Source organism: Perissodus microlepis, chromosome 4 (genome assembly GCF_051167445.1).
Source record: "Perissodus microlepis isolate ML-2025 ecotype Zambia chromosome 4, ASM5116744v1, whole genome shotgun sequence".
Classification (NCBI taxonomy): domain Eukaryota; kingdom Metazoa; phylum Chordata; class Actinopteri; order Cichliformes; family Cichlidae; genus Perissodus; species Perissodus microlepis.
The window spans coordinates 15425804-15453771 of NC_140464.1; the positions used below are offsets into that span (position 1 = coordinate 15425804).

At 41.7% G+C, this 27968-nt stretch overlaps 2 protein-coding genes across 3 annotated transcripts in view; both read left to right on the forward strand.

The window, feature by feature from the left end:
• The first annotated feature begins 215 nt into the window (after positions 1 to 215).
• On the forward strand, positions 216 to 4338 carry smim10l3 (small integral membrane protein 10 like 3). The gene is made up of 2 exons (XM_084926033.1): positions 216 to 593; positions 1957 to 4338. The coding sequence occupies exons 1-2, from the start codon at positions 414 to 416 to the stop codon at positions 1975 to 1977; spliced, it is 201 nt and encodes a 66-aa protein (XP_084782159.1). The 5' UTR covers positions 216 to 413; the 3' UTR covers positions 1978 to 4338.
• Positions 4339 to 14644: 10306 nt separating this feature from the next.
• Positions 14645 to 27968, forward strand: part of cyth3b (cytohesin 3b) — a 42332-nt gene continuing 29008 nt past the window's right edge. Inside the window, exon 1 of one of the 2 annotated variants that reach the window (XM_084926034.1) lies at positions 14645 to 15040. In XM_084926034.1, coding sequence (XP_084782160.1) covers positions 15022 to 15040 — 19 coding nt within the window. In that variant the 5' untranslated portion in view covers positions 14645 to 15021. Of the gene's footprint in view, positions 15041 to 16951; positions 16973 to 27968 lie in introns of those variants that run through there. The other variant, XM_084926035.1, reaches the window with a different exon arrangement.

Consider the following 27968-nt stretch of genomic DNA (forward strand, 5'->3'; position numbering starts at 1 on the left):
AATCTATTAATGTAAAACAAACCATTGCAACTACAGCATTTGTATGTTGTCTTGTATTTTTTACCTACTGTCTGGATAAATATGAATGTGAAGTAACGACACTTTATGTGTACTTAAGCTGTGATTTGTTTTGTTTTTTTTGAAAAAAACGAAGAACCATATATCTGAGAGTTTAGCCTCGGGGTTCCAGTTGCCCTTTATTACCTCTTACTTCCGTGTGTCACACCGTAATGAGTCCCCGGTAAACAGCTATCGGGGTGGAGCAGATTTGCCAACACAATCGATGTAAAAAAGGACAAAAATGGGGCTCGGTGTCGACGAGTGATATAAATATGAAGTGTGACACCTTTGCCATCGCTTCGCCTTACCAGATGACAAACTAACCCTGGAAACCAGCGGGCGGACTGAGCTGTATGGCGGGTCTGTCATATTTAGTGCTCCGGTTTTCGGGCTCTGCTGGTCGGACGTACGGAGTATTTTCGAAAGGCTTGACGAGGACTTTGTTGATATTTTTTGATCTCGCATGGCGGCTGCGAATCAGATTCCCCTATGTCTACCTCGTCGCCTCGATGATGTTTAATGTGAGATTACAGGTAATCATTCAGCCGCTGTAATCGGTCATCAACCCTCTAAACGGCACAGAGACAGCTGCTGATTGCAAAGGCCCCTCATGTTGGATTCATTACTGCCTTTGTTTTTGCCTGAATGAGCGACACGTTGTAAAAGATTTATCCTTAATGGCCGGATAAAAGATCAATTTTAACTAAATTTAAAGCTTAAGTATTACAGGTACTTAAAACTAAAGCTGCCTAATACAAGGAAAATTCTCCCTTTATCTTGTCTTTAATGCTCACTTTTCTCAATTAAGGAGGTGCCGATTTATTATTACCAGCATTTTATTGGCTTCCATTTTTAGTGCCTTAAACTTTCAATGAAGATCTATTAGCTTATTAATGGATTATGTTGATTATTTTTGGGTAACTCTGCCAAATGTGTTAATATTATGCAAACAAAACAACTGCCTTTTGTTAGCGATACATTGAGAAACTGTAAAAAAAAAAAAAAAAAAATTTATTTGTTCTTTATTTTATTTATTTTAAATTATTGCCAAGATACACACATCTTGGCTGACCAGTAACTGATATATCTGAAGCAGGCAACAGATATCCTGGTCGGGGACTTGAGATTTCATCTGTCTCCAGATTAAAAATATTGCTTCTAATTTGCTGCCCTTTTTGGGTCCTGTTGCGTGACCCAATTTTGGCCAAGCTACAGCTGTCACATTTGACTCAAGAAGATTTATAGAGAGGAGTTCATAACCGACTCAATAACTTAAAGGCATCCACGTCCTGTGGCTGCAAAACAAGCCCAAATCATCATCCCTCCACCACCTTGCTTGACAGCAGATGTGAGGTGTTTGTGCTAATATCCTGTGGTTGGTTTTTACTTTGGTCTCGTCTGTCCAAACAACATTGTTCCAGAAGTCTTTGGCAAATCTAAGCTGCTACTTACACGCTTGTATCCTGTGGAAGCGATAAGGGTGACCTAGTTTCTCACTGAAGGGGATAAAGTCCTGTGAAAACTTTATTTTTCACATAACTGCAGTTCAAAAGTAGATATCAAAATAATAAATGAAGATGAAAAAACTAAGAAGAGATTGGATAAACAGACTTTGCATTGTTTGTCCACCAGAGGGCACTCTGCAACTTTACTGTCAGCAACACGGTGTTTGGAGCAAGAACCTGCTGATATGAATAGAGTCAGGCAGAGCATAAACAAGTATATAAGTAACTACTCAAGACAAATTTTGGAAATGTTAGGAAAGTCTATTAATAAAAAAAAAAAAGATAAAAACTGATTTTTAAATCACCAAATATCTAAGTTGGTCAAAAATCCTATCCTACTTCTCAATTTTTTTATTTAGCACTACCTAACAGAGTTCTCATATCTTTATAGGTTCACATCGAAATCCACTGAGTCTTCAATGGCTGCATTAACACTTAACAATGGATAGTGTGCACTGCTACGTTCCAGCCATCAGAAAACACCGGCTGACCACACATAGCGATGTGAAGAAAGAAGACACTTCAAGACACTTCAGTCCAACACAATAACATGGCTGTTCGTTTTTGCCGCCCGGTGCCAGTTGCACGGCCCGGCGCCTTTGCAGGTGAAGGGAAGCGGTGATGTCTGCAGATATGAGACAGGGTGAGCGGCGATAGATGGAGCAGATGGAGCGGGGAAAGAGCCCAGCAGTCACCAATTCAGGAGAAGCTCGTCAGGTGCATGAAGATATTTCCCCCGCCTTTTCTCTCTGATATCGAGGACTGTAGCATGAATGATTGTTGCTGTGAAAGCTTATAGTTTCTCTTTATGTCTTACATGTACAGCTGACCTAAATTAACAGTATTAGTAATCACCCAAATCCTTTTTTATGTTTCTGTAATGGTTAATCCACCAGTATGCACACGCTCTATAATTAAAATTATATTTTAATGCTAAAACATAATTATTGTTATCCATGAATTTTCAAATTTATGCCCTTCAATTTTTCTGTTTCATCAAAGAAAAAACATCAAAGCATTTTTATTTAATAGAAGGTGCCAAATTACAGTTATTTACTTGCATTACTAAACAGAATATTCAGTTTGAGTTGTTAAGTCCAGTGTGCGGTTCAAATCTGGGTGTAAAAACATGAATTCGGTTTGAAGACTCAAAATGGTCAAAGATCGAGAACTCACCGAAAAGGACAGAGTCCGCATTAAAGTGCTTCACGATGCCGGATGGTCTTTCAGACAAATAGGACAAGACATAAAATGTTCTCACAGTGTGGTCAAGTACGCTTTGGAGTCAGTTGCAGAGACCGGTACTTACAGAATGCGCCAAGGAAGAGGCAGAAAACAAAAGCTGACTGACGCAGATGTCCGGCACCTCAAGATTTTAAGTACCAGTGACAGAAGGAAGACCACTGCTGATCTTCAAGTAGAGCTAAATGCTTCTAGAGCAGAGTCTGAAAAGGTCTCCAGAATGACCATAAGCAGACGACTGAATGAACAGGGCTTAAAGGGGAGAGTCGCTGCTAAGAAGCAGTTATTGAGGCCCACAAACATCCAGAAACGTCTCAGATTACCCAGGGAGCGCAAACACTGGACTGTAGATGACTGGAGTAAGGTACTTTGGACGGATGAGACTGAGTTTGAAGTCTTTGGTCAGAATAATCACCGAAAATCTGGAGAAGGTTTTGATGCTTGATGCACTGCACCAACAGTAGAGCACGGTGGAGGTTCCATTATGGTTTGGGGTTCCATTTCTGGAAACGGCGTGGGCAAATTAGTGAAAATTGACAGTATCGTGAACATAAAGATCTACCACAACATCTTGGTGGATCATGGAATCCCTTCTGGACTGAAACTGATTGGTCGTGAGTTCATATACCAACAACACAGTGACCCCAAACATACTTCATAGCTGTGCAGAGAGTATTTGACCAAGGAGAAGGAATCTGGAGTACTGGAACTGATGGACTGGACAAATCAGAGTCCAGACTTGAATCCTATTGAACAAATTTGGGATTTGGTGGATTTGAAGATAGATTGCACAAAAGTTTCATCCACAGCAAGTCTCTGTGAACAGCTGGAAACTATTTGGAGCTCGGTAACAAAGGAGACTGTGGAAACGTACATAAAAACAATGCCAGTAAGAATGCAAGCCGTTATCGAGGCCAACGGAGGCCGTACAAATTATTAAGTTTTTCTGTTTGTTTGGTTATTATTGGTGAATAAGGACTATTTAGTAGTTTCAGTTTGTTATTTGCCTTACAAATAACAACATTTTTTAGTTTTAAACAATTTCTTAAAAATTTCTAAAAAAAAAATTGGGTTTAAGGCCATCTAATGAATTTGTCAAGCACCATACATGTATAGACATTCAGTGTGAGGTATAAAGTAAACATCTCATTTTTATTTGAAGAGGTTCTTTTCCCTGCATGACGCACAATGTTTCTTTTGTCCTCTATGATCTGGACTAATCATTTGTGGCTGGGTTTAACTGGATGACAGATATACATCAGATATCAGCAGGTTTGTTGTAGGAGAAGTCAGTAAGTGCAGTAATGGTTCTCACTCTCACTCTCATGCTCAGGTGGTCACCGTTTATATTGTGTTTCTGCTTACCAGTGGGATCAGCAAATCGATGCTAGTGGAAGGTGTTACATTCAAAATTATTTATTACTGTTTCAAGTTTTTATTTCTGTGAAATGTGTGTGAGTGGGGTTTGAAGTTACAGAGCAAATGCTGAGAATGAATGAACTCTGTGAGAAATAAACGAATTACACCACGACTCTGAGCCATTTCTATGAGTAAAAAGTAACAGTTGTCTCGTTTGGGTTTATTCAACTGTCCTTTAGAAACAGATCATCTTCGATAGCATGTTCCTGAACCACATAGAAACAGCGACACGTGTGGCAAAACCACTTATTTTCTGTTGCTATGTTTCTGGTTACGTGGACAATTTTAAAAAAGAACATGAAAATCTTAAAATACAATGAAGGAAAAAGTGTTTTGATGATCAAAATGAATTTGAAACAATGGCAATGAATTGAGTTGAAAATGATGAAGATTGAGTGTCATCGTGGATGTGTAGCTGACAAATCTACAGCAGCCGATGACGCTATCATGTCAATATAGACCAGACGGAACCAGAAAGGTGTAACTAATAAAGTGTCCTTTATTAGTAAACTGATGATCCATCATATATCAAAGTTAAGTAAGAAAGAAAACTGTTTTTTTAATTGTTAGTTTTCAAATGAATAACAGTATCAATAATTAATTCTATGGTACAATTTTTTACACAGTAATAAAGAGAAAATTTGCTGTAAATTCACTGACAGTTTTTAAAGTTAAACTTCTTTGCACTGAATATAAAGGTTGAGTTGGAGGTGACTGGTTTATAGTTTATACACCATGTATTTACTGGTTCAGCCCACTTAAGAGGAAATAAAGAAGATATCAAAGTAATCTGACACCCTTGCTGTAAAGCATCATAAAAAGCTGTGATCAGACAGCTGTTTGCTTTTCATGTGGGCAAGAAAGCAAAAGAAGATTTAAGGCTTAATAACTGTTCTCTTTATAGCATTTTAATCTCACCGTAAATCCATGCAAGAAGTTGAAAGGTTCCTTGAATTTTGTCATTTTCCGTCTTTCATACATGGATACTTGACACCTGCTTCCTCTGCTGGGTAAGTGTGATGATTGTGTTGTGTTGTGGTGCCAGCTGTCCACAGGGGGGAAGCAGCTTACTGAATTTCCTTTCCTATCTGTTGGAAACGGCCACTGAGAGCTGTCAATCTCTTTGAAGCTGACACAGGCTGATATAGGCTAATAAAACTGTAAATATAGCTCACCATTATTTTGTCCCACACTGTGATCTTTTATAAAAATCTGTTATTCAGATTTAGTGCACCTGTGAAGGAAATGTTTAGTTTCCCTTGTACGATGTATCCGTTCCCTCGTTCTCTGATCTAAATCAATTTAAAAAATCCTGTGTGACTAATGTCTGTGTTTGAAGAGGGAGTGGGTCTTTGCAGTGGATCAATCTTAGCCACCAGATCCATTTGACACGTCCCTTCAGTGTGCACTTCCTTCAAGTCAGTTTCCAAACTGCTGACACCCTCCTTCAGCGCAAAATGTTCCCAGTAAACTTATCCTAGCCAGTCACTCTGCAATGCCAGGCTGCAGTGTAAAACCATAAGGGGTTGCCAAGGCAACTGTATTTTTCCATGTGACAGACAAACCATCCCTCCTGCCCCCCTTTTCTAAAAAAAAAAAAAAAAAAAAAAGAGGATTTATTTTTCAGCGATTTGCCAGAGGAAATATTTTAATAGGGTTATCATAGAGAACTGGCAGAGAGAGGGAGAGATCTATAGATGGTGGATAAGTCGGGTTATCTTTACCCTGATTTTACCATTTGTACCCTTAAAAAAAGAGGGGGTAGTGGTGTAAGGATTACAGAGTTTTAGCCTTTGGCATGTGCAGCAGCTCGCATGTGTTGTTTGACTGAATGTTACAGAGTGATAACACTGCAAATGGCAGAGGTTCAATTACAGCTGCAATGCAGTATTTTAATGCACAGCGCACATCTTTACACTTACTCATTAATTTTAAGAATTTATTGGTGCGGGAACTTGAGATTTCTTGACTTGAATTCAGAACTGAGGTTACTTCAACCTTGGTTTAACTATGATTTTGTAAGATTGGAGTCTATGTCCAAGTCAAGATCATTTTTTCCGTTGTCCTTTTTGCTCAATTAATCAGCAGAATCTATTATTCTGCACAAACACTATTAAACAAAATATCCCGAACCTCCTAAAATCTTCTTCTCCCAGACTTGCCAGACTGTTGTGTTTGACCTCATAACCCACTTTGAGAGATGCACATTACTGAGCACTATGTTTTGTTTAATTGTATGTTTGTTTGTTTTAGTCAGAAGGTGTGTTCATTTCTTTCTCACTTTTTTCTTTCTTCATGGAGGAAGGCTTTAATTTTAGGAAATATCCATTATCACTTTATCAGTTACACCGTACTAATACTGCATGTTCTGGAAACCTTCCACACAGATTTTGCTCCATCTTGAAATGCTAGCATCACACAGTTGCTGCAGATTTCTGGGCTTCACATCCATGATGTGAGTCTTCTCTTCCACCACATCCCAAAGATCCTCTACTGGATTGAGATCTGGGTACTGTGGAGGTCATCTGAGTACAGTGACCTCATATTATGTTCAAGAAATAAAGTTTGAGATTAGCTGAGCTTGTAGCTGGTATTAACTATCAGAAAATGGGTACACTGTCACCATATAGGGATAGATCCATGGTTTCATGTTCTTTATGCCAAATTCTGACTCTATATCTAAAAGTTGCAGCAGAAATCAAGACTCACCAGACCGGGCAAGTTTATTCCAATCTTCTGTTGTCCAATTCTAATGATCTTGTGTGAACTGTAGCCTAATTATTCTGTTCTTAGCTGACAGGAGTAGCACCTGGTGTGGTCTTCTGCTGCTGTAGCTGAGATGCTCTTCTGCATACCTTGGTTTTGATGTGTGGTTGCCTTCCTTTCAGCTCAAAGCAGTCTAACTGTTATCTTCTGACCTCAGGCATCAACAACACGTTTTCACTGCTGCTCACTGATATTTTCCCCTTTTCAGACCATTCTCTATAAACTCTAAAAAAGTGATGGTTGTGTGGAAAATCCCAGTAGATCAGCAGCCCATCTGGCACCAACAACCATACCACATTCAAAGTCACTTAAATCACCTTTCTTTTCCATTCTGATGCCCAGTTTGAGCTTCAGCGGATCATCTCATTCATGTCTACATGCCTAAATGCATTGAGTTGCTGCAGAGTAGATATTTGTGTCAACAAACAGTTGAACTGTACCTAATAAAGTGGTCGGTGAGAGTATTTTGTAGTTGTCTTTCCACAAGCTAAATGAGAAGATTGATACTCCTCTTGTGGGTGGGCGGCAGGTAAGAAGCTACTGTCAGCAACTAAAATAACAGCGTAAAAGAAGTGTTTCACAGTTTTGCTGTCAAGCGTATCTTCGTTCCTGGTAGAATTTGTTTCAGTACACAGAAGACAGCTGTTCAAAGTCTTTTGCTTGGTGTTGTTGGTCAGTCAGTTACTTGTAAACAGTCTGTCTGGAAGTCACATACTATAAGTCCTAAAAACCCTCCACAATTTCCTGTGCTCAACAAATCTACTTTGTTTTGTCCTTATGAAAATCCCCCGTATAAAGAACCAATCCCAGTGTAACTACCCACACTACATATTTGAACCTCTAGCTCATAGCTCTGATACACCTCATTTGAAAGTCCAAACTGTTTATGTGTCAAACTGTTTATGCCGATTGCCAAACTTTGTGTTTTGCAACCAAACAGGAAATGGGACCCAAACTGTAGCAACTAAATGTTAAGTCTCAGCTGCTGACAGACCTGCACTTTCCAAACCGAGTCTACAGCGTGACTCACAGAGTGTCACAATTCTTACTTTGCTTAACATGTGATGGACTTTCCAATAGCTTGGCTGAGAGCTGTGAATATTTTATATGACACGCATTAATGCACACCTCCATGTGTAGTCAAACAATAATCCACATGATTTTAGCTGAGATGCATTAAACACTAAATTGTGATTTATGCTTAGTATTTTGGCACCGGAGAGCATTACTGTGTGAAATATCCTCTTCCTGGTTATTTCTGAGTTTCTTTTACAATTTTAAACGCTGTTGACCAGGGAGGGGAGACATATGCAAAGCGTTAAAAAAGATGAGATCAAGTGCTGAGATGAGCTCCGAGCTGACCTGAAAACTGAATGAAGGGGGGAGGAGAGGTGCAGGGGGAAGCAGCGGAGGAGGTTGGGTGGTGCATTTGCTGTAGTCACATCGCAAGACTGAAGCGGGTAATGCAAGAAAACCAGCGTTCAAATGCATGCTTATTTTTGGCAGGTGTGATTGTGACATTTTTCTGCGTCAGTTTTTTTTTCTATCTTTTGCATTAATTTATTGAAATAGGACAGTTTCATGTTGTGCAGAGCCTCAAAAATCTGTCAATGTTTGTTTTATTCAACATATTCGTCTTAATTTATATAATTTCTTTGTTTTGTTTTTATTGTTAGGGGAAAAAAACAGGTTCATGCAGGAATGTGACAAAAAAACTGCAGATTTTACCAATGATTTGCATCATTTTGTTTAATAGAAGGACACAGTAATATTTTTGGGGTAAACTGTCAGCTCTATTGGATTCAAAAGCTTATTTTCATAGTGGTATTAAAGGATCACAGTTTAGCTGTGAATCCTTGCTGGGATCGTCATGCTTTTATCTGTGATCCTTTTATCTTTGATGTTGCACCCCCATGTTGCACTCTTCAACAGGCTTGTGTGCTGTATCCTGCATCAATAATCTCTTATTTATAATCACTGAAATTGTTTCTTGATTAACAGAAGAGCTGGGCTTTCTTCAGCGTGTTTTGAACGATACACTCATTGCTAAAATCTTAAGTGAAGTAACTTTTGCCACTGGGTATTTAACTGCAACAGGTCTTGGAGGATTTTTGCTTTAGATGTAGGGACTCACTTACAGCTTTATGTTCAAGTTCTCTGAAACACTGCCGTCTTTGTGAGCCCAAATAAAGACTCTACTCATATGTGTCCTTGGATCCAGAATATCAACTCAACTTTGCCCTTCAATCAGATGGTGGCAGGAAAGAAGTGGCCGAGATGCAGGGCTGGATATTAAACCAAAGAGCATGAAAGGAGGAAATCCTGCTGCCCTCTGCTTCCTGTGACCTCTGTCACACACGCCACATCACACCACGGTCAACCTCGTCACCCTACACAACAGGAAGGACATGCAAACCCCCGTCATATCCCCCAGGTTTAGGTTTGGTCCAGCATTTTGGATATAAACACACAGAGGAAGATGGATCAGGAACTTCCATTCATCAGTAGAATAATAACCTCCCATAAGGACAAAATCCATCAAAATAAGGATACGAATAAAATTGTCACTGTCACTCACTGATACTAGATACCAGAACACATAGTACTCCTCAGTAAGTCTGTTAATACATTTACCTATGCAGCAAGCTATGCTATTTGTCAGACAATAGCAGTAACAACAAGAATAATGCCACTAATAATGCAAGTTTTAAACTTCATAAGACTAAATCAGATGAAATTCACATGGGGGAGGGGGATTACCTAAATTAGAAATTAGAGATCAACATGTTTTTTTCTGCTCTAAATTTGGACTTTTAACTGCAGACAGAATAGAAAATGGGTATTACTACCGTGACATCCCCCATTGCTCTAAAGTCCAATTACGAAGCCTGGAGATGAGCGTTTCACCACTGTGACACATCATTTCTTCACGTATTGAAAGCAGGTGTGATAAGTAATGGATGGACTTCACTATACAACTGCATGACCAGTCAATCACTAATCACTAGCTAATTAGTGTAGATCCTTTTTATCACTTAGAATGACCAAAACAAATCTAAAATATACATAATGTTTCTAACCGTGTCCATAAACTCATCAGAAAAGTCTTTTATGAAGGTTAGAACAAGGGAACATTTGTTCATTTAGGACCAGAAATCTTTTTCCAACCACAGGTAAGGCTCCCTGCTGACCAGTCAAAAGAATGTAGATCTAAGGCACTGCCGTGTTAGGCTCCCCTTTAACACCCCCAAGCTATTGTACTTTCTAAAAGTTTCTAAATGTTTCTCTTGTTTTCTTTATGTGCTTGAAACATGAAAAATTAGTTCAGTGATTTATTGAAACATGTAAACATATGTGGAAACATGCAGTTCTTCAGGAATCTTTAAGGAGATGTAAATCTCTTCTATGTGTTCTGGATTCTCTGTCAAGATGAACCCAAAATGCTCCTGTAATGTTCAGGTTCAAGCTCTGGGGAGGCCAATCCATGACTGATAGTTTTCCACTGTGAGTTAAAGGCTGATGGTACTTTTCTGTGTTCATATTTCCAACAATTCTGACAAGATCCCCAACACCACTGGCTGAAATGCAACATCAAACAAGACCCTCCACTGTGTTTTACAGACAGCTGTGGAGACTCACTTGGTTCTAATCCACCGTCCAGCTGGGGTCTTTTTGTGTGCAGTTTATATCTTCTCCTTGCTTCTGGGTTGGTTCTCCCCGGGTTCCTCCCACTGTCTCAAAACATGCAATGCTAGATGAAGCTAAATTGACCATAGAAATTAGAAAATGGTCGTCTGTCTCTCTGTGTCAGCCCTGAGAGAGATGTTAACCTATCCAGGGCGTACCCCACCTCATGTCCTTTTATAGCAGGGACAGGTTCCAGTGCCCCCATGACCCTGAAATGGATAGGTGGAAGAAAATGGATGGATGGATATTTGATGGCAGGGCTCGTGGTGGTTGCAGAAATATTTGGGTATGGACTAAAGGGTAGCGCAACTCCCATATATCAAAATATTACTCAGATTACTCACAGAAGGGAAGTGAAATCCCTTGAAATGGTGGGTGAAATGATAGATCCAGACATTTCAGGGGGTTGGGTTTGCCGTGTAAAGTGATTCCACTTGATTGCACTGTGAAGGATTGGAGTTTTGGGGAGATGGAGACTGAGCAAGGTTAGGGATGTGAAGGGGGTTGCTTGTTTATGTAATTACATACGGCGGGGTCAGGAGTTTTTAAGGGAGGAGGTGAATGCCTTCCAGGCATCGCCGTGGCGACTGGAGCATATAAAGTGGTCTGACTGCTCAATCAGGTCACGTGAAGTCGGTCAGGAGTACCACAGACGTTTCCCATGATGGTTGGCCTAATCTACCAGACGTGGTCCTCCCTGGGGGCACGCACCCTTTGCAGCACGAGACACAACTCCACACATGCTCACTTCAAGGCATCATGTTTTTTGTTTTTTGTTTTCTTTTTTTTGGGGGGGGGATACTTTATGGCTTCTCTTTATATATCACACCCAAAAGTGACTTAACCTGAACACATTTTAATTATTGAATAAAACAAGTAAATACATTCTGAGTCTGGGTGTTCAGTTGGCTCTTTACTGAAGCTATCTGGGACACACCGCGTTTCCTCTAATGACTCATAAACACATTAGCCTGACATTTATGTAGAATAGAGCGTACTGAGGGAGTTTGTGTGCCAGAGAGACAGACTCAAGAATCTAAATGCTTTTAATGCAACTACTCTGACTTTCAATGAGGATGCTCTGCTTGACGGGTCCAGTGATGACATAAATGGACAGTAAAACTATATTTGTCAAACCATATTCCCTAAGCTATCACCAACATTATGTATATGACCCATTTTCCAGTTGTAGGGCAGAGAATATTCAAATCAGAGCCTTTTTGTGCATGTATGTGTGTGTGTGTGTGTGTGTGTGTGTGTGTGTGTGTGTGTGTGTGTGTGTGTGTGTGTGTGTGTGTGTGTGTGTGTGTGTGCTATTTCACATCAGTCTACCACATATGCAAAAACTTCATAGCAATTGGAGCTGAATAACAAAGACTCTTTCTGGTTTGATCATTGGAGGGGCTTCACCCAGATTCCCCCTTACTAAACATTCCCTATTTCCTGTTTGCTATTTCTCAATCACCACCAGACAAAAATGTTCCAGAAAAAAAAATCCAATCCAAAGAAAGTTTTTCACTTTCTTTTCTACTGCAAAAGCTGAAACTGGCACACATGTCCAGGAGTTAAGCTTTAAAACACATGGTTAGGTCATTAAAACACTTTGTGTCAGAGTGCAGAGAAAACAAACACTGTCTGGATGCCTGTGCCCAAAAGTCCTGTCTACCCCACATCTCACTGCACTAAACTGGACTTTGCTGGATTGAAGGGCTTCAGCAGATTGTGTAATCTGCTGAAGCCCTGCTGATGAGCAGAAAAGGACTCTTTTTTGAGTTTCTCAATGTCCGCTCAGGACTTTTTAACCATTACTTTGTTGGAAGATGGAAAAGCACCATTATAGTGAAAAAGAAGAGCAAAGACACAGAGCTGCAGAGTCACAACAATGATGATGTTTTGTATGCGTTTGTGGTAATGATTATTAGTCAAACTGAGCCTCATTCCATATGAAACAGGAGGGAATTTGGGCCTTTAACCTCACGGCGACATGAAGCAGCATTAGGAAAATTGACTGTGTTATGGCTGGAAAATGGCACTTTGTTTAGGACGGATCACCGAGACGGAAACATTTGTCTAAAAGAGACACCTATGAATAAACAAATGAATGAATACATTAAAACATCTGTTCGTGCTTGACCACTGGAGTAATGCACACAGGAAGCAGGACCTCCTCCTTCTCTGTGGAGGCAGGAATGCTATAATTGAAACCACGTGTGTCGTAGAAACAGAGTCTGCCAATATATCTCTTTCTGTATTCTTCACCCCCCTGTTTCCTAACCTGATGGCTCTTCTTTCTTATGCTCTCATCCAAAAGTGAAAATGATCTGAACTGCTCAGAGAGAACAAAATGCTGTGTCTAAGTGTTTTGTGAGGCCGCAGAGCTCACTGGATAAATAGATGAATCCCAATTTTGGGCACATTGGAAAGGTGGGCATTTCCGGCACACAGCAGCACTCTCCATGAGCTTTTCTATTACTGCTTGACGATTTTCTGTCTGTGTAATGATTGGATCAAGACTTTTTACCCCCCCTTTTTTGGAATTTTTAAAAAGTGGTTCCTTGGACATGGGCTGCTTTTTCACTCATTTTCAGTCCAGTACCTGACCATTTTCATTTCACTGCCATTAGATGATTAAAAAATAGATCATGGAATAGTTTCAATCTTGGTCACAATTTAAAGTAAATGCAATTACATAAAATTAAGAAAATACAATAAAGTAGTAAGATTTTTTCCCAATGTGTAGTATTTAAAAATACACTAAATATTTAAATTAAATGTAAATATTTTAAATATTTTGCTTCCAGCGAGACAGATTTTCTTCTGTTCTTGAGTGCATCCTGAAGATCTTTTAGATGTAATTTTCAGTCCAGTCCTTACAGGGTGGAGGATTTTTATTTATATATTTTAAGCCACTTCACACTGACCTTTGAATCATGAACCAGTGTTGTGTCTACACATAACATCTCAGCAGAGAAATAATTTTCAATTGTATCTTTAGGCACAAACAGCCTGTTCACTCATTATTTGTTCCCACTTCCTAGTTGAATTTGCAAAATAATGCCAAAGATAACACAGTCTGACAGACGAAAATCATATTTTTGAGAGATGCATCTGGATCTTCAGCTGGTCCATCTACAGTTCACTGAAGCCTCATCAGAAATGGTCTGAGAGGAAGGTTAGCTGTCAAGAAGCCATTCTTAAGGAAGGGAAACAAGGGGAAAAGACTGAAGTATGTCTTATGGATTGATGACTTTTAGGTTCAAATCATTGTCAATGTGTACAGAGGAGGTCAGGGGAGAGGCGGAACAGTGAGTGTAAAAACAGTGGAGACTCTATTATGGTTTGGGGCAGCATTTCACCTGGAGAGTGTTGGAAAATAAAGGTGGTCATACCAAACATGAACTTCCAAGCTCATTAGAACTGTACAAACTGTTTGTCTGCTTGTATGTATTTTCCTTGTATACTGTATTTCCATGTATGCTTACATACATGCTACAGCTATTTCCAATTTTCCTCTGTGCAGAATAATATTTACTACAAACCCAGGTTATAATCGTGGAATAAAAGTAACTTAAAACTGTAGTACCAGTAAATTTCCAGCAATAATTTTATGCCTAAAATGAAAACAACAAAAAAAGCACCGCGAATTCCCATTTTTCCAGATGATCCGCATATTTCCCGCATAACTTAATTTAAAAGAATAAAGTGTCTGTATATCTGGTAACCGGTGCTCTCTGTAGTCACGTGAGTGCTGCTCGGCGATGAATGCTGACTCGCAGCACAAGCTGTGCAGCGGAGCCGGGATGCGATTAACACCTTGGATCTTTCCGTCTGCGCAATTATTCGAGAACTACTTCCGGTTGTGAGTTCCAAAAATAAAACTCACTCTTCAATTTACCCTGTGTCTCACCTGTGCTCGAGCATGATTCGTTTATTTTGAAGTCAAAATAACAGTACTTCCGGTGCTTGCATTCGCGAGCCGACCAACTTGACCCAGCCGTGTGAAAGGCTCTCCTGATACTACTGGAGTGAAGGCGTATTTGGAGGGATAGCGATAACACGCTCGGCCGGCGGTGTGGGCTAAAAGACGAGCAGCTGCCGCCGCCGCTGCATCACGGACATACCGCTCAGTGACCGGTGGACTGACGGAGGCCCGGGGGGATTCGGAGAGGCGTGAATGGCAACAACATTTCCTAAAAGAAAACCCTGCCCGTGAGACAACCTGTATGCCAAATGCGTCCTAGAAAATAGGACGAGCGTTTGCCGTAAATTAGACGTGGGCTCGCACGGCGGAAGTTTCTGCGATCGATTTTTTGGGGGAGATCTTGGTTTATTGGCTGCAGTCATGGACGAGGACAACCAAGGTATGATTCACTGAGTCGTTTCATCCCCGTGATTTGTTGCCATTTCCCTAATCAGAAGACATGCGCCTCTGCCTCCTCAGTTTGATGATGATAATAACAACAATAATAACAATAACAATGCTATAATACTAATACATTTGGACCTGTTTGCCCTCAATTTCAGTAATCTAGGACTCTAAACAGAGTTGCTTTGACACCAAAGACATGCCACAAACAGTATTTTGTGACACTAACAAGAAGTTGGCTTCTAAATGTGCAGAAAGCCCCTCACTAATGTTGCTGCTTTCAAGAGCAGTTTAATGTCTACGCTGAGGAGGGTGATGATCGACACTCAAACAGATTATAGGGCTCGAAGCGTGGATGAGAGTCAGCGCATCAGTGTCGGTATGAGATGCTGTGAGTATTATGTTTTTCCTGTGCCTTTGTCAGCTGTGGGCTGGTGCCACTGTGGCCCAACAGGTCCTGTCATGGTCAGCCATGCATGGCCACCGAGTCGTTTATTGACTGAGGCTGAGCTTTTGTTGCAAGAATGTGTTGGCACGGATGCATCTCTCCAACAGGAGCCTGCTCATCGTTCAGCACACGGGTGGGTTTAGAAACTTTTGAATGGCAGGGCAGACTTTGGCAGGGTTATTTGGGAGTTGGCACAGGGAGTTGAGTAGAAACGCGTTTACAGTATTGCAAGCTCTTTTCGTTCTTACTTTATTACTGTGCAATGAAACTATGTAAATAAATACTTGCAAGGTAACTCTAAGTAGCCTGGAGCCATTAACAGAGTCATGTAAAGGCTCCTCCACCCCTCCTGCATATAAGATACACTTAAAGCAACACAAAGCAGCTACACACTGTAGTTTCTATCCTTCTGGTTGTTTAATTTAGGGTTCTGGTAACCTGGGGTTAATCCATGATACCTGTCACCGGCTGACTCAGGCAGAGCAGGCCAATCAGATTCCAGAGGGACCACCCCCTGTTAATCATACACTGCACAAAATCACACTTTTAATTGGCCAAGACCCCTCCAGGTTAAAATGCTCACTCCTGTTGTTTCAGGTCGGTGGTATTCAGTCCCACTGGCTCACCGCTTACGGAACTGCAGGATGTGACTAATTGCTTGCGTACTGCATGCACGAATGCACGCACGCATGCATGCATGGCACTTGGGTATAAAGCAGCCATTGTGCTGGGTTCAGGCAGCCGGGCCTCCAGTGTTGGGAGACGTCAGCATAGCCACACAGACAGACGTATGGTGCTGTGACACCAAACAGAGGTAGCTGTCAGCAGCCTCACAAATTTAATGTCTCCTTTTCCCCTTATGGCACTTTTTGCTCTGAAGATAGATAGATAGATGGATAGATGGCTGGACACAGGGAGTAAAAACATCAACAGTTTGCTGCTTATTGTCTGAACAAATGAGTGCCTACACAGCTGTACACACAGGCCCAATGCAAGGTGACAGACTAAAGTAGAGAATGAGCAGCAGCAAGTTAGTCAACGAGGTCCACTGTGCGACTGTCGCGCCTCACAAAGTGACACACACGCAGAGACTTTGCCAGGCCACAAGTTAAGCAGGAGGGAAGACTGGAAAGTGGCGGGTGTAATGACCGAGAAATGCGCGAGGAGGGAAAGCACGTGTGACCACAAAGAGAGCGAGAAGCAGTCGTAGTAGCGGCGATGGTGAGATGTCTGAAAGGGAATGAGAGAGCAAGACAGGAGCAGTGTATGTGTGTTTGTGTGTGAGAAAGAGCGTGTGGACGGACTGGATGAAGTGCCAGGACAAACTTGGAGAGTGGCCAGAGAAGTGTGGAACGTCGCCAGTGAAAGACGACGAGGGAGAGTGGCGGCGGACTGGATATTCTTTCTGAATCAATTCTCCGGCGTGTCAGTGGAGTTTCTCTCAGCAGAAAGTTCTTCTTTTCTGTCATTTTCTGTTAAGTGAGTTAACTTAACAGCAGGTGGTCTCAGCCTCTCTGTGATTATCTATTAAACCAGGTCGCCCTCTTGATGGGGACTCACTTTTCATTTCTTTTTCCATCTTTTCTTCCCCTTATGTTGACATATTCTCTTTGCTCTGCTAAAACCTCTTAGCACATGCTTTTAGCCATGCTTGGCTAAAATGTCAATTTTGCATCCTTTCCAGACATTTTTCTTACTTTTTTTGGGAGTCTATGCACCATGATAAGGTTCTGAGTTTTCGTTTTGAGTGAAATGCTCAGCTATTTAATGCATTGTGGTGAGATTGTGTGCACCTTTTTATTTTTTTACTTTTTATTTTTAAAATGAGAGAATGTGGAGATTCGTCTTTGCCCGCTTGGACATGCTGTAAAAGGCTTAGCGAGAACGGGTGTATCGTAATCCAGCTGACACACATGACATTCAGCAGTACAATGCCTACTGCCGCAGTACTCCCCTCAATGGACAATGGGCCAACAAGAGGGCCACAAAGCTCTGCTACAGTGAAGCCTGCCTGACCGCACTGACACACTGTAGCTCGCTGTCAAACATTCCCATTTTGCAAGACCGACTTTGTCAGGCTGTCAAATGTACACCTGCATCATCTCCGCTTCCCCTGCTTTCGCTCTGCAGGTTTTTGTTAGTCGATGAGCTGTTTTACCGCGCTTTCAATCAAGTGATGCCCATGTGGTAAGAATCAGAGCATTAGAGATAGATTTTGGCTTTGCAGCGTAGCTCATGATTTTGGCTGCAGATCCTCTCTATTTACACACTGTGAAACCAGCCATTTAAACTTGGCAAGGGAGTACGTGAGTGTGTGTTGCAGCGTGTGGTCTGTGGGGTTGCGGCACGCTGGCGCTCAACTGAGGCAACAACAGGCGCACACAGCGAGGTGGGTTTTAAGATCGTAGAGCCATTCATCTGGCTGCTGCAGGACAGCGCCCGCAGCTTCTTGCTGTGTTCAGGATTTGCGATTTGGATCGTGGGAGTAGTTTTGCAGCTGCTGTCTTCTTCCCCGCAGCCCACACACTGAGAAGTGGCCTTCAAAAAAACACAGGAACAAATTACGGCTTAATTGTGCCCACCTGTTATTAAGCTAAATCTTCCCTGTTTGTATTTTAACCCTTTGGAAGGGGCTCGCCTGGTTCACCTGTGTGATAGGTGGATATAGAGAAAAGGCTCTGGGGAAATTGATAGGTCATGGCTTTTGATGTCAAGTCTGAGGAGGCTCCGGCAGGCAGGCTGGCAGTTAGCGTTTGTACGCTGCCTGTGTGACGGTGGAGAACCTGTGGGCCCTGCAGGATGTCAGGGAGCAGCAGTGGGGTGTGAAGAAGAGGCTTGGATCTTTGCAATGTTTGATGGAGTTCTGCAGAAGACATGTGGGGCCCTTGCAGATTGGGTTTTTAGTCTGTTTTCCTCTGTGTACCATCAGCTGTGGCTCATTTAAAATATTCTTAATTTAAAACCCAAAGCTGCAAAGCTACATTTGTACTGGGGTTGAGTCCGGCAGTTAATTGAAGAAAAAGCAATAATCGATTCATTCTAATTACTGTAAATTTAACACATACTAAGAAATGGCTGTTTACAATTTCTTAAGTATAAAGACTTTATGCCTTTTTTCAGGTTTTATCTTTGTGCACACAAAGAAAGTAGATAGAGTTTAGTATTGATGAGTTCTGTCACCAGTAAGGATTTTCAGACACACCACCTCGGGCTGGCTCTGTGGAGTTGACGCCGTTGAGCTCTCACCAGGCCCCTCGTTTGTCATGTGCTTTATGACTCAGTCACACTAGAGTAAAAATAGTGTGACAACCTCATTCCAACTAGAAGAAATTGGTGGTTGCTTGGTGATTGTATCATTAAAAAAAGTTGCTGTTGTTGCCCAGAGGCTGAATATGCAACACCTTTAATCTGTGAGTCACCACTTTTGATCACAAGATTATTGCACAGGTCACGTGATGGGAGGCAACCAATCTCCAGACTGGTTGCAATCACTCTCAGACAGATTGGCAAAGGTTTGCAAGTAACTGCTCTCTAACCTATAAAAGCAGACAGATTGCCAATACATTGCAATTTATCTGAGTCAGTCTGTGACGTGCCTCTTTGCAATAGACTTGACTCAGCTCAATGGTTGTATTCTGGTTATGTTTCTATATATACGCATGTTTGCCCAAAATCTATATAATTTTGCAGTGGCTGTCTTGTATGTTGCCGTCTGCACGCTCAATTCAGGTAGCTTCTTCTTCTAAACCACACAGAGCTTTTTCTAGTTGTGCGAAATATTTCTGCTTTGTGCTTCATGTGAAAAAGGACAACTTTGGTAAATATCCTGACCTGATTCCCCCTGAAATTGCCAGAAGTGGATGTGCAATAACCTGATTCATTGTGGTGGATTTCTTTTTTCCTCCCTTAAATGGAGCAAGCTCGCTCTTGTATATATTACGATTCAATTGGCCGTCTGTCACAAAACCAGTGATGCTTTTAAAAAGTTGGTCTTTCGGAGTGAATAAAGCTGCATTGTCAGGCGGTGAAGGCTCAACTAAGAACTGCCACAGCTAACCTCCAAGATGCTTAAAAATAAGACAAAATGAGACTCAATCTCAATCTTCTTATCTAACTCTTGGCAGTTATGTCTATATCCCAGCTACTTCTTTATATTTGATGTTCTCATGAATTTCTGAAGGCATGAAAGCGCAGTGGGATGTGTACTTTTGTTTTTTGTTTCCTGTGTGTTTTGGTATCATAAGCTCACATTTTCTGATATTGTTTCAGCATTTCTGCTCAGTCTCTTAGACTGTTTTGCTCCCACCAGTGTGGCTCACCTCTGTTAAGGATTGTGTTTCTTCCTCTGTTGTGGCTGCCGAGTGCTCTCATTGCTGTCAAACACTGGTGGCCATGCACAAGCAGTCACACTTGCATTGGCTCAGTAACTTCCTTGAGAAATCAGTGGGGAGATGGACTTCTGGGTTCTACACTATGCTGGCCATTACTGTATAGACTGAAGTGTGTATGTTTCATCTTTGAGAGGATGGTGAACACAGAGGTCTCTTGTCAACTTTGGCCTTCCAGAATATCAGATAGCACGTTATGTTTAACCTTGGCGTCCCCTCAGTGGTTTAAGTTGGACTCGGTACACTTTAAGAAAGACTGACACATATGGAAATTGACTTTTTGGATTTAGTCCGTTCCAGTGCCTCAGCTACCGTAACAATAAGCGCTAAGTTTCAAGTGAACGCGAGTCATTTGCGTAAATCCTCTTGGACCTCCGCTCTGCCTTTAAAAACAGGTTTGAGGTTCTTTTATAAGAGGCCGTGACGCTGATGGCAGACTTAATTTTTGTCAGGAGAAGTGGAGGAAAGTATAGCAAAGGGCTTTTTAAAGGAGTATCCAGTTTCCCCTTCATCACCCATGCAGTAGTGTGCAATAAAGCCCTACCGCTAAGCCTAGTCACAGATTGGAATCTGTCTTTGTAGCATTAAAACCATCAAGGGGCTTGTAGTGTGCCCCCCCAACTCTTTGGAAAGAAATCCCAGCATGCATGCTAGGGGTCCCAGGACTCGGAAGTCATGTGCTGAAGTGAGTTTTAGCCAAAGGATGTCCTGCTCTACTTGGGCCTTTTGGGAGTCTGGGTTCATGGCTCATTGGTGGTGGTGGTGGTGGGGAGGGGGTTCAGGTCTGTAGGAAAGGGAAGAGAAAGCGGACCAAAGTGGACAGGAAAAGGGAGGTTTGGAACAATTATGTAAGCACAGAAAGATTGTTTGACCTGCTGAAGATGCAGGAAAAAGGTGTATCCCCCCGTGACTGCAATTCTTCACAGTCTGCAAACACATCACACTGTACTTTACTCTTCAGTTACAATGTGCAGCTATGATTTGTCAGGCAGACGTACTAATTTTGTTTTATTAAAACAGATGCTGCATATTTCTTGGTGAAGGCTTTAACCTGATTACCATCCCCCAACGCTCCCTCTGTCTTTGCACTTAACGACTCTGTTTTACTTCCCTGAACTCACTAAAGTCCTCTCTGCCCCTTTGTTCCACTGATTCTTACTTTTCTATCCATCTTTTTAACCATCAGGCAGAACTGTATTCTTCATTCTTCTGTACGTGTGTGTGTGTGTGTGTGTGTATGTATATATGTATATATATATATATATATATATTTCTACAAGCAACAAAAGCATCAAAATATAACAAAATATTGATAATGAAACAGGTGTTAAAATGTAGTCCTTTTTTCTTCATTTACATGCATACACCCTGTAACATATAAGACTGTAGTACTTGTTTAACATCTTGGTTCATTTTAAGCTTCAGGCTTCAGTCACACTGGATTGGAGACCACTCTGTGACCCCCTGGAAACCCAGCCAGTAGAAAATCCATTGAGTTGTGACTCAGAGCCAGGTCACTTTCTAAACAATATTAGAACTTGTGAGCTGGACTTTGTCCTTGGGGGAAGTGCTCCTTTATGCTGACAGCAGCCAACATTTATATCGAACTGAAGTCTCGGCTTGGTTTGAAGTAGAAAATGCTATAATGTGATATCATACTACGGTTGGACGTGTTACGGAGAGACTTTAGTTTTATGAAAATTCAAAGCATATAGTCATTTCTCTTGTCCTAATGCTTCTTCCCAGCATAGCTGCTGAACAGACAAAGGAGAACTATGAAAGTCCAGAACACCTTTCTTTTTAGCTCTGTTGTCCACTCTTGGACACCCAGTGTGTGTGCGTGTGTGTCTGCATGCACGTGTCTGTGTGAGTGTGGAACATCTGGCTAGCCCACAGCCTCTTACAGACCTCTTGTCTTTCCCTAAGGGTTTGTGGCACTGCCAGCCCAGCTTTTAGGAAGGGATTTGTAACAGTCAGTGCCTTTACTCACGAGGTCAACGTGTCAGTAAACTGCTACAGCGAACCCCCGGTCTTTGCTTTTTTTCTTTCTTTTTTTTTTTTTGCAAAATGTGCATGTTTCCACCTCCTACCCCCACTGCCTTTTTTGCTGTAAGATGCTGCTGCATCATGCAAAATTCATTCTTCTTTCATCGTGAGAGTAAACGAGCTGTGACTGCGCCGCTGGTGCGGTGGAGGAGGCTGAGGTTGTTGCAGTCATGTAGTCTTGGCTCTCACGTCCCCCATCATCAGCCCTGTGCAATTCAGACTAGCAGCAGTGCTCCGTTTGGCTCAGAGAGAGGCTAGAAAAAGTGCAGCAGGATGACCGTGTGACACACGGCACACGGACTCTTGAGCAACCTGTCAGCGTGTGTATTAGTGTGTGCATGATGGTGTATTTGTACAGGGAGTCGGTTTGTATATGTTTAGGCGAGGGAGATGGAGACATGCAGCTGTGGCACAGTTTCAAAGAGAGTCTGATAGGGAAGCTGGTGCTGCAGTCAGATACTCAAACTAGGTTAGTGGTGCAAGGCTCAGCCCAGCTGTGTATACCTCATATTTCTACAGAAACGTGTTTAAATGACTGTGAATGTATGCATCTGTGTAGACATTCTCACACAGAGGTTTAGTGAGTCCTGTAAGTCCTCTCCACGCTTAGACAAATGGAGATCAATCAGGCAGAGATAACATGACATTTAGTGGATTATAGGTCATGGGTTCGAATCACTTGCTGCCACTTTCCTACTTGAGTGCTGGAAAACGTACAAATGCACATATCTATATAAACAGGATTCAAGAAAGATGGCAACCCTGAATGGAAAAAGTGGTGTTTTCCTCCAAGTCTGTCATGTGAATTGTAGTGTAGGATTTTCTGCACTTCATGCCACAGTTTAAGGTTCTTTTCCTTTGCCCTGACCCTTGAATTGTTAAATTGTTTTCCAAGACAGGATGTCTTTTGTTGCTGTAGTGAAGACTGCGAGTCGCCCTGACAGAGCAGGTCAGGCTGACAGGCTGCAGAATAGCCCACAAGTGCACTGATAAGCAGGAGCATCTATGTGGACAATGGTAGCTCGACTCGTGGCCGCACTTAAATACACATTCACACGACCTCTACGGATAAAAACTCACACTTCCTGTCCTTGTCCACAATCTTGCATCCACAGCATGTAACTCGTGGCACATTAATGGCACAGCAACCACTGCTAATGATTGGGCACGCTTGATCAATCAGCATACTCACTACTAAAATCCACACACACACCGGTAGAGAGTGGCCCTCAGGGTTATCTCAGGGGTTGAGTAATTTACAGTCACTCTCAGGCACAGGTTCATTCACTCTACTTGTTGGCCTTTGCCACATTGAATATCTGTCATCATCAAAGGGAAACTATTGTGCTTTTTCTTAGTTTCTGTCAGTGCATGTACAAGTAATCCCTGTGAGACAGAAGCTGAGGTTCGGACTGCTTTAAATGCTCCATTTCAGGAGGTTTATTTATTTTAGCATCTGTATTATGTCAAAAAGAGCAGAAGCTCTTTCACTACAGGCACATGGCTCTGACTGAAGGCACAGAAGCTCCACCCACCTGGTGTTCAAATACTTTATTTGTTTAGGGCAGCCAATCAAAAGAAAGTCAGCTCAAAGTGTGAGGTGCTGATGAACTGAATATGAACTGAATAGAAAATAAATAAGGATTGTTTTGAACTTTAAATTGTGCAAAGCCGCTCTAGTAGAGTTCAACGGGGTGTTTTTTGTCTTAATTATATAATGTGGCCAGAGGAGCATGATGCAAATGCTCTGTGATTAATTTCCTCATCATAAATGGACTCAGCTGATACACAAACTGAAGCAATAATGAGTAATTATTGTTATTTTCCTCGTGGTAAAATCACCAGCTCTCCGACGCTGACACTCCCAGGGGATATGTTGCTGTCATAAATGCCTGCAAGCCATCAGGAGGCAAAACGTGTGTAGCTATGTAGTAAAACATGGGACTTTCAGCACTGGTCTGTATAAAAGGAAGTGGGAAACCAATCTGCTAGCTTTCGGTTAGATTAGAACAGCTGATATTCAAATGTGTCCTGTCTCCCCAGTTGCTATTTTTATATCTTCCAAATCATTTTTCCTCATGCACTTTCCCTGTATGATCCTCATTAGCCACATCTTATATGTACAGGACACATACAAGGAAGCATGTGTGGCTAATCTTTCATGCACTTACAAAGAAGTTAAATGCAAAAATCAAGTTCCCCGGGCGCACTTCGGTAATGCTGTTTTTTCTGTACATTGATTGCATTACATTAAAGGTTAGTGCATCATCATTTCCACAGGCAAGCTTCTTGAGCTCACAATTGGTCTTGTTGATTTGGGCTCCACATGTTACAAATTAATCGACCCTGACAACCAAAAATTGTGTTTATATACAGCACGCAGTTCTAGGCACTTGTCTGGACTCTCATCCATCATGCGCCACCGTTAGAGAGGCGTCCGATTGGGCCCAGTTTGCAGCGGGACAAGCGAGGCCAAACATACCAGCCAGTCCTAAAGAGATATCTTCAGCAAAAAGGCAAAGAGAACATCCTGCAACAGATGATGTGCATCAAACAGAGAACTGATCTCTTCTCACAGTATTACAAGAAGAGACAGTCGACACTGAGACGCTCTAAAGCCACATAAAACTGTGGCGAGCTCTCCAAGATGATACGTTCAAGCTCATTGCCAAGTGTTATGCTGAGACACCTCAGTGTGTCTAAACATTATCATTATATGAAGTACTTATTGGTGTCAGATCTTCCATTTTTACCATTTTGTGCACCTTCTGCACAGCACAAAAGCATAACATGCTCTGGAAAATATTATAAAAGCAAACATCATCCAGTTATAACAACAATTATGCTTCCAGCAAAAACACATTACAGCAGTACATAGAAAAGAAACAGGGTTTAATTCATTTTACCGCTAATGCAATGCGGAGGCCACAAGAGCCAACACGGTCATCCCGAGTGTTTTAATGCGACTTTCATCTGACTGTGTATGGAAAAACAAGCGTGTGCTACTCTGTGGTAATGATGCAAGAATCAGAAGCGTTTTCTTCTAATCAGCGCTCAGCTAGTGGGATTTAAAATGAGAGGTTAAATAAAGGGCTCTTGTTTGCAGAAGCTCAGATTCTGGAAAAACCCTTTTACCCAGAACCTGGGAAGGAGCGGTCGTCTGAACCTGAACCACCCACATATTTTGTGTAATAAAGGAGGAAAAAAGCTCAGGTTTTAACTCTGTTATGAACTTCTTTTTCCCCCTCTCCACCTCTTCACATGCCTCTTGTCCTTCCTGCTCTTTTGCAAGAAGAAAAGTGGAAATAAAGTCCAACTCGTCAGCTGGAGTGTCTCTTTGCTCTACTGACTGCCTCTCCCTCTCTGTATCCCTGTATATCGTGTATACTTTTTTCACGATTTTTAGGCCTGAACCCAATATAAACAGCCTGTACTGCTGCCTCCTCCATTTCTGTCTCTCTGTTGCTGCTCATCTGCTCAAGGCTTGCATATCAGACAGTGTGCTGTGTCACACTGCAGTCACTTCCTGGGGTGAGGGGACAGAGGTGCAGCTAAGAGTGTCTAGAGGACTTGCGTGTCGTGACAACCTCAGAGAAGATGGACCTGCATGGTTTACTGTGTTTCTTCTTCTAATCAGGCCTATACCTCTGACTTTTAATGGCTAAAATGGGCTTGCTCAGCCCTGTCTCCTTGGCTAGTTTCATGCCTGTTAAGCTGTCATTATTATTGTAATCTCTTTGATCATTCTTGACATTATGGACCACTGATTTCAGACTGTGGGTAGCAGAAGCAATTAGGATTCAGATTTTTACACCACAGACATTGATCCTGGTGGCTGTCAGTAGCAGATTTGAGTTCCTTTACTGAGGAAGGCCACATGTGGGAGCTTACAAATATCTGACATTAAAGTACAGACAGGAACAGACTAGCAGCGGTGTTGTGACCACAGACCATAGTGGCAGTGGAATTCTGTGCGTTACAGCACTGACAGGTGAAACTAATGCACTGGACTAATGTCAACTTTGTGGTGAGCAATTGAAGTGACTATCCGTGCAAACAAAGGACACCTTTGGCTGATGTGATGGGATGTGAAATGTATTAATGGACTACCCACACGACCTCAGCCTCCATCGTCCACGAGTAATAAACTTTCAGCTTCAAAGTGATGGGTGACGAGCAGTTTGCCTTATATTAGGCAGGAGCTGTAAAGTCAACAGCAACGCATGGCTGAACTGAGGGGTCATATTCTGATAAACAGATCCTCTTCACGTGGTTGGTGATGCTCAGGGAACATTTATTCACCATTTTGAAAGCGCCGCTTTTCTAGTGATTGTGCACGGGGAAGTTGGAGCTTTGGTTAGTTTGTACATGTGTAAAAATGCTGTCAACTTCCATTTATTTTTCATTATGCAGTCCTCAGCCACCCCAAGTTTACTCTGTAGTTTGCACAATTCTAATGAGCTTGAAGGTGAGTATCTGGTGTGACCACCTTTATTTTTCAACACAGCCTGAACTCTCTGAGACAGCTTTCTTGCGATTTCTTTAAGTAGTCTTCAGGAATAGTTCTTCAGGCTTCTTGAAGGACACTCAAAGCTCTTCTTTGGATGTATTTGTGCCTTTTGTTCCATTCTCTGTCAAGATGATCCCACACTGCTTCAACAATGGTAATGTCTGAGCTCTGGGAGGCCAATCCATGACTGACATTGTTCAATGGTCTGGACTAAAAATGAATGACAAAGTAGCCAATGTCCAAAGAAAAGCTTTGAAAGAGCTTCACAAAGCCTGGAGAACTATTGCTCAGGACTACTTTAAAAACATCTGGCTCCTTGAAAGCAAATTCTAGAGAGACTAAATGTATATCTATAGAATAAATATACATTTCGACTTATTTTCTTTGATCACTCTTCTTACGTTTGAAGGCAATACCGCTTAATACTGAGCACAGAAACTGAAGAGCTAGAAATATATGAAAGAAATAAGAAATATTGTATAGAGATGGCAACAGTGTGCTGTGTCACACGAGAAGTTGGGTTATAAGTTTTCCCAGTACAGCAGTAGCATTCTGGCTTAAACAAGCCCTGCCTTGCCTAGCCCACTACATTTGGTAAAGTTAGGCTGGTTAGACAGTTGGTGGTTCAGGGAGGGGTTCTGGGAATACTCTGTCTTGTTAGGAAAGTTTTACACAGTTTGAGACAATTTTCCGTCTCTGCTTCTTAGTTCTGGTAAGCTCTGAGCAGCTTAACCAAACATTTCATAAACAAGGGGTGAAAAAAAAGTATTTTTTTCATAGCAGAAATGTTTTCTGTCTTTTCTTATTTTTGCAAGCATCTTTCAACCCCTTTCAATCCACAAGCCCAACTTTGGGATCCATTGTAAACAGCAACTTGAGTTTTTGAGTTTCTCGTGCTCAGGCTATCCTGTAATTAGCTGTGTAGGCTGGCTGGGAAAGGAGACATTATTTGGAGATTGCTGATGATTAAACGAGGGAGCCGTCATCTCGACACATTTGACTCAACAGAAAAATTCTTCAGGGCTTATTGTAGCCCCCACGCATGCAGGCTTCTTGACTTGGGAGTTGGTGGTGTTTGCGTAACAGTTGATTCCTCCGTCAATTAGGAAAGGTCTTGTCTAGACAGGGTGTGAGATTACAAAGAGCGGAAAAGAAAAAAACAAAACTGCAATTGGGTTAATCTCAAACATACCTATGCTATCACTGTCAGCTGGTGATTGGTGAGGCAGCAGGCTGTCAAGATCACTTTCTTCCCTTCAAATTTCTTTGCTCTCTGGTAAAAAGGCAAGTAGGATGTAGTCTGTGTGATAAGAAAAGGTCTCCGTCTTTCTGCTGTTGACAGACTTTCCGATCGTTTATCAGTTGCAATACTTGCAAAACTTTGTAAACTGTTTCAGTCAAAACGTGTATCCAGCAGCAATAATTCAGCACTTCGTGAAAGAATTCATTAACAGTCATGATGAAAGGCCATCTATGCGCTCAGTGACTCGAAATTTACAGAAGGTGAAAACAATACCAGCCTCTGTGACGT

Bases quoted from the DNA above. Each gene is read 5' to 3' on its own strand.
- smim10l3 (XM_084926033.1), top strand. From the start codon at position 414: ATGGCGGGTCTGTCATATTTAGTGCTCCGGTTTTCGGGCTCTGCTGGT. The intron at 594-1,956 runs GTAATCATTCAG...ATATCTTTATAG, and splicing joins TGTTTAATGTGAGATTACAG to GTTCACATCGAAATCCACTG.